General features: G+C 37.2%; 1 protein-coding gene across 4 annotated transcripts in view; it reads left to right on the plus strand.

Annotated features, from left to right (window-relative positions):
- LOC149078611 (fat-like cadherin-related tumor suppressor homolog) overlaps positions 1–19547 on the plus strand; it is a 568053-nt gene that overhangs the window by 443404 nt on the left and 105102 nt on the right. For all 4 annotated transcript variants that reach the window (XM_089240739.1, XM_089240741.1, XM_089240740.1 and 1 more), the window contains 4 exons: positions 2866–3534; positions 7569–8165; positions 11797–12062; positions 16687–16858. In XM_089240739.1, coding sequence (XP_089096865.1) covers positions 2866–3534; positions 7569–8165; positions 11797–12062; positions 16687–16858 — 1704 coding nt within the window. The remainder of the gene's footprint in view (positions 1–2865; positions 3535–7568; positions 8166–11796; positions 12063–16686; positions 16859–19547) is intronic.

The raw sequence follows: 19547 nt of genomic DNA on the forward strand, positions 1-19547 counted from the left end.
CCTTTTCTATTCCCCCCCGATGAGTTTGCATAGAAGGAATGCAAAAAACCTTTAATTCCCTTTTATAACGAAATTTCGTTTTAACGAAGTGATTTCTCCGGTCTCTTGGAGTTCGTTATAACGGGATTCGACTGTATTGCTTCCAAACGCCAGTGGAATAAATTCAAAAACAAGTGTTTTCTATGTGTTTTCTTTAACTCTTTCTTCACCCATTGCGAAGCTTTACAGTAGCCTTATCAACTCTGAAGTTGCTTATCCTTTCCCCTCCTTTCTTTCTATACTGTTTTCTATGATTTTTCTCCCACACACATACAATGTATCTTTGTGCAATATGCACGTAAAAGCGAAATAGAACACGTAGGATGAGGGTGAAAGAAAACTAAAAGAAAACTCTCTTGTCTACCTTATCTATATATATATATATATATATGGCATTTTCCTTTTTATATATATATCTTTTCCTTTCCCCCCTTCCTCTTTCTAACTTGTGGTTAGGTTAGGACGAGGTTACCAGATTTATCGCCTATTCGTCAAATAGAAATAATCTAAATTTATTGCCCCTACGTGAAGTGCTTAACGGTCTCCCGCGTAATCACAGGACCAAAAACCATCTTGAGCTTGTGAAAACACATAAATCTAAATAAAAATAGGAATGTCAAATGTCTCTGCAAGTGACACGTCATACCCCAAGTCGAGATTAACATCTCGACAAATTCAATGGAAGCATTGGTGCTTACTCAGAAGGGCACCTCTTCCAAGAAGTTCAGGGCTTGGAGCATCTATATCAGAACACCAATTCCATCGAAAATATCAAGCAGATTGATGACAAGGTGTAAAACGTGTACATAAGAATAAAAATGGAAGAAAGTCCCATTATTTCTCGAATTAAACTCTAGTTATTTAAACTCTAGTTTTATTTCCCGTGAAACGTTCACACGCGTGACTTATGTTCTGTGAAAATTATTATCAGTTTTTAAAATGATTACGGGCCGTTCAAATATTACATCAGCAGGTTTTTAGCCATTTTTGACCCCCCCCCCTTTATCAGCAAAATTCAGCACAACTCTGACCCCCCCCCCCCGACAGAATTTCGTCGGCTCTGCTCCCTGCCTCCTAAAGCATGTTGGGATCAGAAACTTACGGGGGGGGGGGAGATGGGAGCGAAGGGCACCAGACAATCAAAGATTTATTTTTTTGCTGTAAAAAATATTTCTTTTAAAATTTAAAATTTCGGAAGAAACTATTTCTTATTATAATATATTATTATAATCAAGTTCTGTTACTGAGAAATTGAATTTTCTTTATGTTATGCCGAAACTATTTCGAATCGAACCCGGGTCCCCTTGCAAGCCTGGGCAAGTGCGCTAACCAATACACGAGAGACGCACATTTAAATTCCAGTCTCATTCTGTCTCTGGTGTATTGATTAGTGCACTTGCCCGGTATGCAAGGGGGCTCGGGTTCGATTCCCGGAGGAGACAAATCACTTTTCTTTCGAAATATTAGTTTCGGCATAACATCCAGTATGTTATGCCGAACATCTGAGAATATTTCCGGCCGAAAATACCAATTTCTGTAACTTTCAATGCTATTTGAAGGTTAAGAACTCAAAAAAAATTCTTTATAAAAATTCATTGCATCCCACCCTCTAAGCCGTATATGCTAAATCCATAACCCGCGGACCAAATGTGACCCTCCGGGATATCTGATGTGGCCCGTCAGCTCAAACCTATTTTTTTTAATGAACTAAGCGGCATATTTACAGATCGCTCGAGGGTTCTGTGGCACAATTCCAGATCATTCAACATTCATCATTCATCATTTTCATATCACTAAGTATGATCGTGGCACATCCACAGGTCACTTAAGTGACCCGCGACACAGTTCCCAGAACAATTAAGGGGTTCATGGCACATTTGACTCAGCCCACTCATCCCTTAAGTGGCACGTGGCACAGTCTTGAAGCACTTAAGCGCCCCCCCCCCCCCAGTACAGTTCTACACCACTCAAGTTCTCAAGTTACCGGCGGCACATTCCCGGCCGAATTACTCAAGTGATCCGTGACATAATTACGGATCACTTCAGTGACTCGCGGCAAGTTAAAGGGAACTTAAGCGGGCCGCGACACATTCCCAGTTCCTTTGAAGAATCAGCAGGACATTTAAAGGTCACTAAAAGTTGCTGCGTAGAGGACTTATCAATAGGGAGAATGTTAGTTCAGGCACCCACAAAAACGAGCGTAAGGTTTTTCTCGTGTTTGACACACCCAATAAGGTGTCATTAAGAATACAGTCGAATGCCGTATTAACGAATACCGTTATAGCGCAAATCTCGTTTTAACGAACACTTTTCTAATCCCCCAAGTAAGTTTACATAGGAATAATGCTAGGTAACTTGGAATTCCTTTATATTTCGTTTCAACGAAGTGATTTCTCCGGTCTCTTGGCGTTCCGTTATAACGGAATTCGACTGTATTTCACGTTTTTTTAAAGGATGGTTTATGACGTAAGCATCATTCAAACCCCTCCCCGAGTCTTATCAAAAGTCAGTAAACCTGGAACCCCCCCCCCCCCCCATCGCTGCATATGTAATAAATACTTGAACGACCCTTTATCAAGGTGGGGAAAAAATTCACAATTTTGAAATTCCAGTCACCCAATCAGACAAAAGCAAAGTTAGAGAGGGAATAACAAATGATTTTCATAATTTTTTAGGCTAAACACATACAGAATTGACAACTTCTTCCCAGAAACAAAGAAAAACGGGTTTTTTTTCTTAAAATATTCTTATTTTCACCATTTTTTTACTCTATTCGGGGAATATGAAATTTAAAAAAAAATTTTTTTTTTTTCTTTCGCAAAACAGGTAACGTCGGATCAACATTTTCCATAGACTCAAGCCTGGGCATCGTATACGTCTCGCAGACACTAGACCGACGTCTGATGTCCGAGTACTTCCTGATTGTCCGAGCCACGGACAACGGCCAGCCGCCTCTAAACAGCACAGTCACAGTACACGTGATCGTTACCGTTGCAGACAACGCCCCACCAAAGTTCGACAAGCCCCAATACATAGTGGAGGTTTACGAGAACGGTCGCTCGGAAGCCAAAGTGGCCGCCGTATCGGCGACAAGTCGTTCTTCCGTTTATTACGAAATCGTAGCCGGCAACTCAAACGATAGCTTTTTCATAAATCCCACGTCGGGAGTCTTGAGGACGTCGGTCCCGCTGGATTTCGAGGAACGCAAGTATTACAACGTCACGGTTCGAGCGACCAATATGGTCGGCAGCAGCTCAACGGCAACGGTCATTGTTCACGTGCTGGACAGGAACGACAACCGTCCCCGTTTCTTGAAGACCGAGGTGGCGGGAGTAATAAGCGAGGCGGCCGACTCGGACAGTATCGTGCTGGACACTTCTAATGCCCCTCTGGTAGTCGCGGCAGTCGACGACGACTCGGAACTGAACGCCGTGTTGAGGTACAGCATCGTCGAGAAGACGGCCAACTTGTATTTCCGCATCGACGCTAGTACAGGTGAGCATCTTCTTCAATGCGTGAGAAAACATTGTATTTATTCAAAATATTTCGAACCTGCCAAATCAGGACCAAAATATATACAGGGTGTCCCACACATTCGTAGATCGTTAAAAAAATTCGTAAAAATTGAAGGAAATTACACATTTGAATGTTGTTCGTGAAAATCTTATTTCCACGAAAATACATTTTTTTGGTGCAGAAAAAAAATAGTTCACATTTTTGTTGATAATGGACGCTGCTTGAAAGTCTGGTTGTGGCGATAGGGATCTGAAACGTTCGTAAAGCTTTTCGTGGCTGAGATACAACAACTCCACCAATAGTGATTTATCTACCAATGTCGACATCACAATGAAAACCTTATGAAAGTGTCAATACCAGGAAAATTTACAGATGAGCTGCAGGCCGTACACCCTGAATTTTATAAGACTGATTTGCATATTTACAGCGATTTGCTTTCGTGCATCGTCCTGTCGGCAAAAATTTTTACAATTTTTCCGTAAAAAAAAAAAAATCTTGAGAATAACTTTTTCGCAAACCACATTCAAATACACTGATACCTCGGCTAGCGAAGATGATTCGTTCCGGAATTACCCGAATCGTGATTTCCCATAGGTTTCTATAAAAAAATCATTTGATTCGTTCCAGCTTCTGCCCAAAAATTTGTAGATACGCTTTTTAAAACACGAAGGATGCGCTTTTTAAACACATGAATGCTATAAAAAGACAAAAACCGAATCTATAGGAAGATGAGATGCTGAAGATCTTATTTTCTAGTATGTGCACAACTAGCACCAGCTTCAATCTACTAGTTTCTGTGTCTGATACATGCAGATGGAAAAGATAAGCTCCTAGAATGCCCAGACTGTTCAGCCTGATGCTAAGAAACTTGCACTGAAAGAACGCGTACTCTAAAAAAAATAGGCTATTTTTTTTTTTTCAATCCATTTTCTATTAGCTGAATCTTTCATTTTACATGAAATGGTTCAAAGAGTTTCAGAAAGAGAGGTGTAGGTATTGTATGAAAGTACTGAGTTGGCTTCTGACGTTGACGCGCGAAGGGAGGGTTCATTTTCCAAGGAGGGGAAACAAGAGGTAAAAGGGGGAAAAAAAACTTGCTGAAATAGCGCAAAAGACGCCAACGGAAAATACCAACCTGCTCCTTTTCCCTGCAACCTTTTCACCGACAGAAGATAAATGGAATCGCCCATCGTGACGTTTCATGACGTAGCCAGAGGCCAACTCAGCGTGGGTGTACAATACTCCTAGAAAAAAGATTCCGAGGTGGACATGAGCTAATCGAACTCCAGTGACACTACTTCTGCTGATGATTGGTGCGAAAATTTAGCTCATGACGAGGCTATTTTATGTTTGAGCGTGAATTTACGTCAACGAAAATGTTCTTTAGATGAATCCGTATTCGTTAGCCGAGGCAGAAAAATTGCAAGAAAAAAAAATCTTCGTTAGCCAAAAAATCCCTAACCCAAAGTATCACTGGATACTTCACTTGTTTCATGAATTATTTTAACAATTTACGAATTTATGGGACACCCTTTTAATTCAATCAATCGTATCATAACTGTTCTTCAAACGCGAGTTTAATGCGACGCAAATTTAGTCTAAAAACTCCTACATAAGAATCTTTGGATTATTTATCGCTCCACAAATTGCATGAATTTCCTTAACCAAAGCAGTAATAAATATATTTTTAAGAAGTTTATATACTGACGTTTAATTCAGATCTTGGGGGAATAAAACAGTTTTTTGTTTCAGATCCGTATCGAGAAGAAAAATCTCATGTGACAAGAACTTGAAACAATTTATCGACCGGAAATCGCAAATCCCGCCATTTTTACTTTCTTCCGGTTCAACAGAAATAAAGATTTTTCTTTTCCTTTTTTTTGGAAAAAAAATCATTTTTAGCTCGATTACTTCTCAAGGTCCCAATAAATTTTCCCGAATAATTTGGATCTCTATCTATCTAATATCTACCTTTTTAAAGAGTTCCGATATCGATCGTTAATCTATCTAATTTAAACTGAATGGCTTAGAAATATTATTAAAATAATTCATTAGTGTATAATTCCAAGTGTTCAGATGAAGTCGAATTTTCTCAATGTCTACTCAATACAAGTGAATTTTTACATGATTAATATTGCATTTTACTTGGTGATAGGGTTAGCGTCTCTCTCTTTCTAACTTCCAGCTATTCTATTTAATGTTGATAATGAATATGGTCTCATAGTATGATAAAGATCACAAACTTCAAAGCGAATATCGCATCGGGAATTTGCGTTTGTCAAATAAACTTGTATTTGGCATTGGCTGTTTGGTAACCTCAGACGTGCGAGCACAATTTATTTGCGTAGTCGAAACGAAAGTTGATGTATAATTCAATTACCGAGGGATTCGTAAATTTAATGTTGGTTTATAACATATTAAATTATGCTAGCAAGTTTGTAGTTGTTACGGGAATTAATAAACACGGTGATTCACATCGGAAAAAATTGTTACTTACTCAATGTTGAAAATTCTTCGACATACGCACGAATGTTCGACCTGTGAGCATAAGGTTAACGAGAAAAAGTTGATAGTAGACATGCCGGAAAGCTCAAATGTTTTAAATAAGTTTTAACCTTTTAAGCGGTTTTGTAAAATGCTCCTGATTAGTGTATTATAACTGCCACATTTGAAAATCACGAAATCTTCTAGGAATTGCTACCTATTTTCAAGAAGATCCTCCTCCCCAATAGCGCCCTAATAAATGCGTTCCCCCATTACACCAAATAATAATAATAATAAAGAAGGGGAGGACTATCGTTTTCTGTTATTTATGTGTGCGTAATAATATATTGATACTATACTACCTGGGAGGGGAAAGGAAAAAAAATCATCTCTCCCCCGCTATCAGACTTTGAACAAAAGCTGACTTCACCCACTGGCAGCTGATTAACAGGACGGGGAAGAGGAAAACATGTTATCAGGAGAAGAAAACTTACAAAGGCATATGGGCCCGTGGTTGCCGTTTTGAGAGAGTTTTAGGAACCGATATTTTGGGATTGCAAGGGTTGAGCGATACCGAGCTGTGTACTGTAACGAGGGGGCTCTTCTTTGCTTAAAAAAAACGAGTCTCTGCTCTCCTTTATAGGCACCTTAACTACATCAAGTACTCTTGGTAGATCGAGAGCAAGAAATAGAAGATTCCTGACATTCGCCTTGCAGGGATTACTACTACAGTCCGCGGTCGTTATAACGACCTTTCCATTATAGCGACCATAGTGACAATTCCCAAATGTTTTCCTACTCAATTCCATATTATTTCCATCCAATAAAATGACCTAAAAACCCCATTCAATCCAATGTAACATCCAAACTCAGCTCTCCTCCTTTCACTACAAAGAAAAGTACAAAATGCTTGTTTCCCGTTTGCCAAATTTTGTTTGACCTTGATCCCAGGTATTGCAGAGGTTTGTACGCAGGTGTATGCATGAAATTAATCATTACAATTTAATTATTATTTTCTTCTGTGAGTGCTGCCGTAGCGTCAGTCCAAGTCACCCCCTCCCCCAAATTTAATTCAGAAATCAAAATCAACCAATATTTAAAAATATAGATGAGTACCCACAGGTCTAAAAAATTCTGACACTTCTGCAACTGCTTACAATACAAAAATGAATAAAACCGGGATTACACTATAAAAGTTTGATAGAAGATATTTTACAAAATTTGAAAAAAAAAACCAAAAAGCCTATTGGTTACATTCGCTCTAATGTAACCGATCCCCGCTTATTGGATGCATTTTTAAAGTTTTATAAAAGAACTATTATCAAACTTTTATAGTGTAATCCCGGCGTAAGATAATTTTTATTCCGTGAAATTATAAATGCTCTTGAGAAACTACTTTTTTTGTCGCACGTTTGTTATAACGACCTCTCAATATAACGCTTGTTTTCTGTGGAACGAAAGGGGTCGTTATAATGAACGTCGACTGTATTTTCATAAAATCTCACTTGTTTTTTTTCTTTCCACTCTAGGGGCTATCAGTACTGCCCAAACACTCGACCACGAGAAATTCGCGAATTTAACCTTCACTGTCCAAGTCACCGATTCAGGAAAACCGCAGCTAAGCGCCCTGATCCCAGCCACTGTCACAGTCATCATCACTGATCTGAACGACTGCCCGCCGGAATTCGAGCACCGCACGTACGCTGCGACGGTCATACTCCCGACGTACCGCGACGTCATTGTCACGTCCGTGAAGGCGACGGACGCGGACTCGGTCGGCACGGGCTCCTTGAAGTACAACATCGTTTCCGGAAACGAAGGCGACAAGTTCCGGATAGATGAGGACACCGGCGTCATATACGTGCGCAACCACGAGGACCTGCGCGAGGAATACCAGCTGGTCGTTTCGGCCAGTGACTCCGAGTTCGAGGCCAGCGCGAAAGTATCCGTCAAGGTGAAAGAGCCTCAACAACCGACGTTCAAGTTCAGCAGGCCGATGTACGAGGCTACAGTCGTCGAAAATGCGACTGGCGTCGTTACTGTGGCTGTCGTCACACCCGTGGGATTAGCTCTCAACGAACATCTTGAGTTCAGCATTTTGAACCCGTCGCAAATGTTCGAAATAGGTAAGAGAAAATGCTAATACAGTCAAACCTCGTTAATGAGTCACTCTTGGGAGAGCAAAAATGTGACTTAATAAGCGGAGTGACTCGTTAAACGGAGCTGTGCCTATTCCTGCCTGAGGACAATTGGGACTACCAAAAAGTGACCCGGTAAGCGGATTGACGTGTTAACCGGGTGACGCACTAACGAGGTTAGACTGTATAAATTTTGTTTTTATTATAGAGGCGTTTCTTGGTTCGTTCTAATCGCAAATCGCTCTAAAAATCTGTTTTCATGTCGATTCCAATACTGAATTTTTCTTTTATTCCCCTACTTCTCCATATATTTCTGTCCTTTTAATTTTACAAATGCAGTCATTTTCCGTCATGTTCCACCTGGATTACACTGTAAAAGTTTGATAAAAGATCTTTCACAAAACTTGAAGAAAAAACCAATAAGCCTATTAGTTATATTTGCTCGTAGTAACCGATACGCTTATTAGTTTCGTTTTTCAAGTTCTATTAAAGAACTTGCTAAAACTTTTATAGTACTGAATATTATCCCGGCCTGAGACATGGGTTAGTTAACAATACAATTTAGATATGATCTCTCTGTAGTACAAATACATTACTACTCTATTAGTACGAATGCAATGTCATAACAGGCAAAATGCCCAACGAGGTGGGTGAGAAAAAGATGCCCATAACAAAAATATGGATGTCATATATTTCAAAAATACATCAAGCCAATTAAAAACGCAATTACAAGCAATATATATACATAATAAAAACACATAATATGAAATTAAAATAATTCGTTGCGAATGTGTAAGCATTCCTTTTTGTACGTTATTGAGCGAAGAAAATAAGTTAGTCAGGATTGCACTATAAAAGTTTGATAAAAGATGTTTCACAAAATTTTTAAAATGTAACCAATGAGCGTATTTAGTTACATTTAAGCGAATGTAACTTTGTAAAAGATTTTTGTAAAAGATCTTTTCTAAAACTTTTATAGTTAATCTCCGGGCCTAAGGCATTATCTATATTCTTTGGAGTATCCTCTATTTCTATTCAACAGCTTTGAACAGTTTTTTCGCTTAATTTCAAGGTTTCGTTCTTGTAAAATCTAGCTTATTTGAAAACCAAATAGATAAATATATTTATTTAGGCATTTTTGAAGGCATCTGCATCAAAGAGAATGACTCATTTCATAAAATATTTTGAAGGGAGTGTGTAACAAATGAAACATGACGAGACATGATTTCTCGTCAGTATAGTGAATGTGACGAAACATATTAGATACGAGTGAAGAAGCCTAATTATATTTTCCTGTCACATTTCAGAGAATGTCTGACACACACATAAAATGCATATCTATACAATTTCCCCTCTGACTTGCTGCCGAAATGTTTGCTAACTGAAATTCAAAAAATGTTCATAATGCCTGGTAAGTTCTGTATCGTCAATTTTGGGTGGTTTCCGTCGATTTTCGCTTATAAAAGTTTGTTTCGCTATAAATCGATTTCTGCAGTAGTTCCTGAATTCTAAACTCTGGGAACTGATCGCATCTGAGGAGAAACAAATTCTTACACTGGAATTATCTAATTGAAAAATCCGCGAATCGTTAAATCACTTGATGCTCAACGTGCAAATACGTGACTTGATAAATTTTGTTTAAATTCTAGCAACTTTACCTTCATTAAAAAGAAAAATAAATCGATAGCCTAAAATATACCTTTTAACCAGTCATAAAAGAACTAACTGTAAGAATATTCAAAATGCACTGATTACGGTGAAAATCATACTGGACAATTCAGTGGTCTTTAACCCCTTGACACGTATTGAAACCGGGAGAAAAATCATTTAAAAAAATCTATTTCGAATTGCACTGCGTATACAGGGTCTTCAAGAGGGCGTACAGAGCTGAAAAAATGGTACATGAAGTAAATGTATTGAAGAAATATTTTTATTAATTTCAATTTTAATTATTTAATATTTTTCGTGATTCAAACAATAGAAAGAAAAAAATTCGGATTGCAAAACTTCAAAGTAAAAAGAATAGAAATGGAGACAAAACATTGTAACGAATTAGCGGAATGATAGCCCCTCATGTTGTGCCACAAATAAGGAGACATCGTCGTTATATTTAGTTGATACATCTACCAGTGAATTCAAAATATAAAATGGAAAAAAATATAACCTCACCTTTCGTGCAAAGGTGATTCTGAATTTTTATCTTCAAACCGGCTACAGTAATAAACGTTTAAAGAACTGACACATACAAAGCTACGCGTTTGAAGGGTTAAGCTTCTTCGCGTTACCACAATTTTTCCATTGAAATGAGATATAAAGACAACAACAGCAACTGAAACCATGTATCTACCGAAAACTCTCAGAATTTATCGTTACGTTTACGTTGGTTTTTGTTTTTTTTTTTCGTATGTGTGGAAATGTTAAAGCAACCGAGCATATGACAAACACGGAAACAAGTTGAACAATTTCCATCAATTCATGTGTCAATAAAAAAGTTTCTTGTCTTGCCCACCATTATTGTGACACGATTAATGATACGAAAATGCTCGAAGTATTCGATTGAAGGACACTTAATGGTGAAAGTTTAGTTAGTAAACGACATGTATATCTTCGATACATTAGTCTCTTTCCACAACTTCCGTATATACAGACTAATAATGATCAATCACTATATCTTCTTTTTCGCCAACACAAAGTTACTACATACAGCGTCATTGTTACACATATTATAGTAAAAACATAAAAGGCATTTGTTATTTTCAATTTTGTTTCCTCCATCTTAGAAAATTTTTCAAAATCTCTCGTAAATTAACGACATTGTGAAACAATTCATATTCATAATCAGTCGATCGTGAATGGTAGGGAAAAAAATATTACAATTGTGCTGAATCGTGAACAACAAAGATGTCAAATTTCGTAAATATTTTAAAATTCTCGAATAATACACCCTTTTATGTACCAATTTCCATTCCGTTTCACAATTCTAATTGTGTGATACTTTTTTTTCTTGCATTTTCTTTGATTTCTTTTCTACCAATATTCGGTATTTCGTGCCTTTTTACCAACTCTCTCTCTCGCACGTGTCTTATTTTCCCCCCATCCTATTCAAACAATCCAAACTAACTCCATCAATTTCTTTGCAATTTTAGTCATTTCTCTCTCTTAAAGGAGAAAAATGATTTATGCACTCGCTTTGTCACGGTAACGAGACAGTAAATAATTTTTCGCAGTCCTTGGTAAATACAATAATCCCTTTCCATTTTTATTTTATTTATTTATTTTTCCTTATGTTTCCTCTCACTCCCGTGATTCCTTTTGTAAATTGTCGAGAAAATCTCCTTGTAAAAATTTTTCTTCTCAATTTATTCAAGTTTGCTGTCTTGTATGACACTTTAGCTTTCACTTTAGTTCAATTTTTTTTTTTTATCCACGTAAATATTCTAAGTTTGTATATATATGTATAAGAACATTAATTTGAAACTGTTCAGTTCTTCTTGTTTGAGACTTCACTCTTGAGTTCCGATTTATTCCCTTCGAGTGGATCGGAATTTAATCTGATTTCTTTTTTTTTCATTTCATATATTTTTTCCCCCATTCCTTATTTTATTTTTCTTATTCTCAGGTCGTACATCAGGTGCCGTTCGGACAAGAAACCAAGTATTCGATCGTGAAGTCCAAAGTTCCTATAGATTGGTTGTCGAAGTCAAAGGAAAAGGAGGAGGAGGAGGAGGTGGTGGTGCTGGTGCGGCTACTCCGTCGGAAAAAATCGCACACGTACTGGTCGACGTCACCGTTATCGACGTCAACGACAACGCTCCGATTTTCGTCAATCTACCTTACTATTCCGTTGTTCCCACCGAAGCCCAGAAAGGATATATAGTCAGGAAGGTTTGTATATGGAACTTCGTTTGCAATCAATTTATTAAAACGTCGGGGGGCGACACACACAGAGAAATATACACTTTCAGCATTTCATAAGGAAATAAGAGAGTAGTATATACATACCACGTATACACGTATTGAGAAAACTTTGCTTCATATGCTAATGCAACTGAAATGCAACGTACAAGATATATTGAAAACTTGCTGTTTATGTAGAGAGACGGATGTTTTGGAAAAATTTCATCTCTGCCCCAACTCGAACCCAGGACCCTCGGATGCCGACCGAATGCTCCACAAATTAAATTATAGTGGCAAATAGAATACTTATTCCTTGGAGCGCATGCATATGCTGAATGATATCGGTGGACGGTGACAACAATCAGCTAATTGCTCGTAAATGACATCAATGTCACCAGATAGTGACATATATATATCTTAAAAAAATGCATCTTTCTCTGCATATACATTACCATCTGATGGGCCTTGATATCATTTACGAGCCATTAGCTGTTTGTGGTCACCATCCATCACACGGTACCATTCAACAAATATATTCGCTTCAAGAGGGATATAACAATACCCCCATCTGTCAGAAAACCTTAGTTGGTAGAGCACTTGGGTTCTGACACGGGGGTGCAACAGAAACGGGGACATGACCACAGAAGAACGATTGCTACCGCAGAGAGTCCCACACCGAAGGGGGTTAGCGCACCAACCTCTCGATGAGAATAAGAAACAAGCCTGCCGCGTTCGGAATCGGCAATAAATTGCAGGTCCCGGTCTAATTAGCTCTCGTGTGCAGAAAATCATCCTAGTGCGACAAAAATGATCAAATGATCAGCACTCGGGTTTGAGTCCTGGTAGGGGCAGAGATGAAAATTTCCCAAAAGAACAGGACCTTTACGTAAACAGTATGTTACATAAAACTGGATGCTTATATATCTTACACAACAGCCGATTTTCATTATGTCTTGTAATAACAAGTGAGGAGTACGTATTTCTTTACACATGAACTACTACGCAGTTTGCTTTTACATTTGAGAGATGGGAGTGTCTGGTTACTGAACCCTGGTCAGTGACACGTCAACAGTAGCTGTGGCGGGCACCGATATGCTCAAGGGTATTGATACCTAGGCCAGGAAGATTTACTCATAGAACATTTTTTTATTTCTCTTCACAAAAACCTACAAATGCATGCATCATAACCAATCAGAAGTTACTCCAAAGTTATTTTCGTTAATAAATCTGCACAACACACACTTACCTACATTCCTATTGAGAGCTTTTAGTTCCTTTATTCTTTTTTGCTTAGTCAATAAGTCAAGGGATGCCGTATTTACCTGCGTATAATCCGCTGGTTATAGCTATATATATCCGCTGTATGTAGAAAAAAATATATGAATTTGTTAATGCAGATTATTATTACTGGATATATATGCGGATCATTATACATGTAGGTAACAACATGGCGTATAGCATTTTACTGGCGAATCGTTCATCCTAGAGGCTGTAGTACTGAGATATGCCATTCATGTTGCAAGGGGTTGCATAGTTATATAAAAAAATAACTTTTTACACCGTCCCCGTATGTTTAAAAGCCCCATTAGAAAGTCGTTGTCCTGTGTCTCCCGATGCCAAATAAAAAGACTGTAATTGGAAACGTGGAACGCTTTTAGTTTGTATCAGGAGAGACAGGGAAAAAACTTTGTAATTAGGTTTTTGAGCACAGTGTGTCTTTATGAAAAGTTTTTTTTAAATAACTATATAATCCTTTGCAACATGGATTGCATGCCTGAGTACTATACGTTATTTGGATGTTTTTCTAACTGGAAGTATATTTCTACGATCAACGGTTCGCCAGTGAAGTGCCATACTCCCTGTTACCTATGCACCTTTCATGCCACTGCGCATAATCTGCTGCTTTTTCCGAGAAGTTGGAATAGGAATAATTTTTTTTCTGAAAATAATAATTTATAGGTTTTAGATTACGTGTAGCTGTGAATAGAAAAATCGTCATTCGTTACTTGAACACGTAACCAACAACCCCCCTTCCATTCATAAATATTTCATTATTAGTGGGTGGCAATGAAATTCGCACATGCGGATTATACGCAGCAAAAACTACGTTACTTTGTTTTACAGGAATAAGAATTGAAGTTCATGATTTCATACCTATTATTTACTACCTAATTCATCACGATAACTGAAATTGATTCCATGCTTTTAAATTCTATCAATTGGCTTCCTATCCAAAACCAAATTTTGACGATTTGTCCACTATTTTGCGCGACTGTGGCTCCTGGAAAATCTTACTTTAATACATTTTAAAGCGATCTGGAAGCCACCAGTATTCGAGAAGATTCTGTGTCAAATCATGTTATGCGGACACATTCTGAGATTATGTCACTTTTTTTTCACGGTGTAGGAAGTTTCAAAAGTGATTGTGTCATTTGCATACTGGAGTGACTTGTCGAGGTTTTTTCGATGACATCAAAAGAGAAAAAGTTCTTTCCAAGCATTTGAAGTGTTATCTAGTTGGTATCCAGCTATTGAATTGTGATAAGGTGTTATACTAATATACTTGGCGTGAGATTTTAAGTGAGGTGCTCCATCTGTATAAAACCTGATTTTCTATCACAATTATTTTCTTTTTTTTTACAAATACCAACATAATACAAGCAATGTTTGACCTCAAGGGACTGTAAAGTCCTTCCTGCAGGCCTAAGGGAAGTAATTCCGGATTTCCCTCTGTCTGACTAAAGTCAAACTTGCCATCGAAACTTTGATTTTTCTTGGCAGATTCGTCGAGTAAAGTTCCTACAATTTATAACCATCAAACATGTTCAGAATATGCGCTATATTTGTCAAGTAATTTATCTATTCCGAGTGTTCTCATCGCCGTCACGAGATCGCCTCGTTGTTTTGATGCGAAGCTCTTACCTAAATGAAACGCAGTCAGGTGTTCACACAACGTACGCTGGAACGGCAGAATTCCTTATGCTAATGGTTATTGAGTTTATTCTCACTCTCTCTTTGTGCCTCATACCCTTGAGGCATCAATGCAAATAGTGAAGTCCAATCCGCCTAAATATGCGATTAATGTGTCACTGTCCGAACAACTTTTCGCATCTTGTCATCTAGCGCTTTAATTATACTCAGTGTTGATTAATCATTGGAATCTCTAGGAGCATCCAGAAGAATCGATCAATCATGCTCTTATTCAAACGAAGCAAGTAGTCATGCGCATGGACATATTAAAATGGAAGCAAGAAAAAAAAATGAATAAAAGTCCGTGTGTTGACAGAAAATTCAGCTCGTGAATGTTAAGTTGAATGTACGTTATGGAAGAAGTCTGTGTGAAAGATTTTTGGTGGTCATCAAAGGCAATGATGGGTCACTTTTATTGATTAAATTCGATGGGTTTTTTTTACCTAAACACATCGTCAAACATGTCAGTGATAAATTTGTCCACCACTGAAACTTTTTATTCCCACGCTGCCCCACCGATTTGAAATAAACAACCAATTTTGATTGGGAAATTATAACAATTATTTGTTTTTATTTCATAGGTGGCAGCAGGGGTCACAGAGCAAATACCGTATTTTGATGCTTATAAGGAAACTCCTGATTTTATAAAATTGAAATTTGGAAAAAAAAGTTGAAAATATACTATAATACTATCCATGTGCAAGGAACCACTCCTGTTTTGGAACCCAATTTTTGGCAAAAAGATATTCCTCATACATGTTAAAATACGGTAGTTTTTTATTTTTTTAAACTATGTTTGTCAAAAATGTCCTCATAAAAACATAGTAACCGGTATCATGATGCATAAAATTCACACCCGTTTACATCATGAAAATAGAAAATGTGTAATATCATGTCATATACTATTCATTGTCATACTGTCGACCAGTTTGAAACCAACAACCAATTTTACTCGAAGAATTATAACAGATGGTTCTGTTTTTATTTGATAGGTGGCAGAAAGGTTCCAAGCCCAACGATGCTTTAATTCAATAAATTAGAAATACATAGAAATTTTCCTCCTATTATTGATTTTCGCCTGTTTCCAAATTACTTCACCAATTCATGCCGGTCCGGGAAATTATTCACATAATTTCATCGATCCGCAAGTTGAAAAAGACTGAAGAACGCTTATTTATAAGACGCATTCACGCCAAAATGTGGCATTTATACATTAGTATTATACTAGAGGCACTTTAAACATCAAGCTGATTCATTCACCATCTTTGATCAAGACTGTTGCATCTATACTATCACTATAGCCAATCGCTGTTCTCTATCCCGCATTTTTCTTTCTTCCAACGATTTTCGAGAAATCACTAGGAGCTGCAAATCTATTAGGTGGAAATGCATTTCGAGACCGCTTTCTTTTATAGGAGCCTTAAGATGGAAATACATTTCAAGTTTTGCGTTTTTTCTGCAACCTTTTTACTATCCTGAATTTTCTTGGTGATGACTCATTTATAGGTTTGCTAAACGGTAACGTCTGGGTAGATGTTCCCCTTTTGCCTCAAACATATTCAAAAATGCATGTGCATATTTTATGAGTTGAAAATTGGTTACTTTATGCGCTGTGCTTTATATATATTCTAACTTTTTTCAGGTTCATGCGATTGACTTGGACGTCGGAGTTAATGGAAGAGTCCATTATGAGCTGGTGGAAGGTGACAACCAAACGTTTTATATCGACCGTAAAACGGGAGAAATCATACTGCTCCAGCCTGTTCCGACAACCAAGTTAGACTACACCCTCGTAGTTGCTGCTGTAGATTCTGGTAAAAATGGTTTATAAAACGTACAATACAATCACGTGCATTAATATGCATGCTGGCTCATAAATTCGTAAATAGTTAAAAAATTCATGAAAATTGAAGGGATTGGAATATTTCAATGCAAAAAAGTTACGGAGTTATGGAGAGTGTACGACTAACAGCTCACTTCTGAGTTTTTATGTTCCTGGTACGTACATAAGGTTTTTATTGTTATGTGTTGAAGTTTTGCCTCAGTCAAGAATAGCCCACCGAACTGAATTGCCACATGAACGTTTTGGATACAGACAGACACGACCTCTGACTGCCCAGAGAAACTATCTTGCGATGGTTTGCGCTTTTGTTTTTCTTTTTGTTTGTTCTGGATGCAGAAGAGATTGAAAAAAGGTTGTAGTCCATAATTCTATTATTTACTTTCGTGCAGTGTCTTCTATCGACGAAAATTTGAACTAAAGTTTTTTCTGCACGAAAGCCATATTTGTGACAATAATTTATCGCAAACATTCACACGTACCAATTCCTTCAATTTTCACGAATTTTAAAACCATTTGCGAATTCATGGAGCACCCTGTATATACACAATATCTAAATTAAAAACCCTAGGTTTATCTTAAATTGTTAAAACGGGAGAACGCTCATTCTCTTCGAAACAGAACTTTTCCATTTTCCGATGGAGACATACACATATATAGTCCTACGAACCTGCTTATGTAAATAACTAAAGCCTTCCAGTGGGAAGTTATCTGCAAACTCCAAAATTTCCGACTCAAATTTTAAAATCATTAGAGAAAATTGAAAATTTACTCCATTAAAAATTGCCATTCACTGCCTCACCAAAAAAAAACTATTTCGTGAGTTCTGGAAACACATCTGCAACGAAGCAAAATTTTCGGTATAATTAAACACCAGAGGCTTTTAGCCGAGAGAAACTACACTTCAAAATAAGCTTTTCTAAATACTGTACATCCTTATATTTAGCTGAAGAATATTCAGCGCTAACATTAATGCGCAGATATTTACTTACCACTGGCCAACGAATGTAATTTTATCGTCTCTCTAGTTTCCACGATCCGGCTCAAATAGACGCTTTATATTTGAAACATCGGCTATTCGTGTGAGGAATAGTAGGTATCAGACTATTTATAGCGACTCTTTTTGAGGCTTTTACCCGAAAGTTATACGGCGACATTAACGGGACTAATAAATAGCATTTAAATTAATTGAGACATCCAGCTCTGTTTCCTCATTAAATGGAAGCCTCTCTCCCGACGGTGTTGATCGAAATTCTTCTTCGAAATATCCAATTTACTTCCCCGATTAATTCTATCAATTTGAAACTGACTAATTGAAAGCTATTGATTACGTCCAGTTGCATCATTTTAATTATTTTTTCAGAAAAAATAGAATGCGGGGGTCGTTGCGTAATATTGCATTACACAGCCGGGGGGGATATTTATGTATATATATTTTTACATAATAATATTATACGTTGTCATAATTGCAATTATTTCCCGTTATGAATATGAATCGATAATGAATTTTGAGATGCTGGAGGGGATTAAAAAAATCCTCGGTGAGGAAAGTATATGAATTTAACAATTTCCTATTTAATAATCGTGGAATTAAATTTAAAAACAAAAATCAATTCATGCCGCTTAATGAGTGATCGCATCGAGATTCGGGGTTTCTGATAACAATAACCGAATGATAACTATATCCGAAAAGTACAGAAAGTAAGTACGATGACCATACATCCCGTTTGGTCGAATAGGACATTAAACGGGCATTGGTAAAAAGGGTTGTTTTTCTTTCTTACATAATTGGTTGCAAAATGTTCAAAATCGTTCTATTTTAAAAATTATCTTCTAAATTCGGACCTCAAGGCCATCTATACTTCCTTTTAAGAACTTCATGTCAAAAGGAAAAAATTCAAATCATCACATGATGATTGAGCAGGCTACTATACTGATCATCTGTGGATGATGAAACATTCTAATTAATCATAGTTATCTCACTTATTCATGATTTGTTTCTGCATTGTGCATAACTTGCAGTTGCATTTTCTCCTTATTTTTGCAATGTCAACAATATAGTTGTTTTCCATATTCTTGGTTATTATTGTTTTAATTATTATTATTTTTTTTTTGGATGAACAAATAATGCATCAAATTCATGTGATACTGCAATTGATGTGATTACAATTCAGAGATGGTGCATGTCATGTCTTCATTATAACTTTTTCTTTGACGTTCTTGATTATGGTTATATTACTGATGCCGGTTTCACAGTATTTGTACTGCCGAATGAACTTGTTTACACAAAAATTTAGGCATGAACTAATCTTTTATTGATTTAAACATCTCTGATTGGTGTCACTCGATTATGTAAAATTTTATAATGTTTGGGGTTTTTTGAATAGCATATCATCAGCTACTTCCCTTATAACATTTCCCCTTTTTTCTTCGACTGTGCTGTGTTTTATCTCGAAGAGCACTCATTTCCCAAAGATTTGTGCCCAATGCTCTCCTGTGTCTTTCATTCTCTGCACATACATACACTATACACCTTACACACATGCACAAACTTTTCTTTTTCCTTCACATACCACCCCTGGTGATCTGTAAGTCGCCAGACAGCCTGCAAAGGCTAGGCGGCGACGGAAACGTTCAATTCTGGTCTGGATGAAAGCATTCTG

Source organism: Pholcus phalangioides, unplaced genomic scaffold (assembly GCF_987345545.1).
Source record: "Pholcus phalangioides strain wild (caught in Gottingen) unplaced genomic scaffold, Ppha-v1.0 ptg000013l_1, whole genome shotgun sequence".
In the NCBI taxonomy this organism is placed as follows: domain Eukaryota; kingdom Metazoa; phylum Arthropoda; class Arachnida; order Araneae; family Pholcidae; genus Pholcus; species Pholcus phalangioides.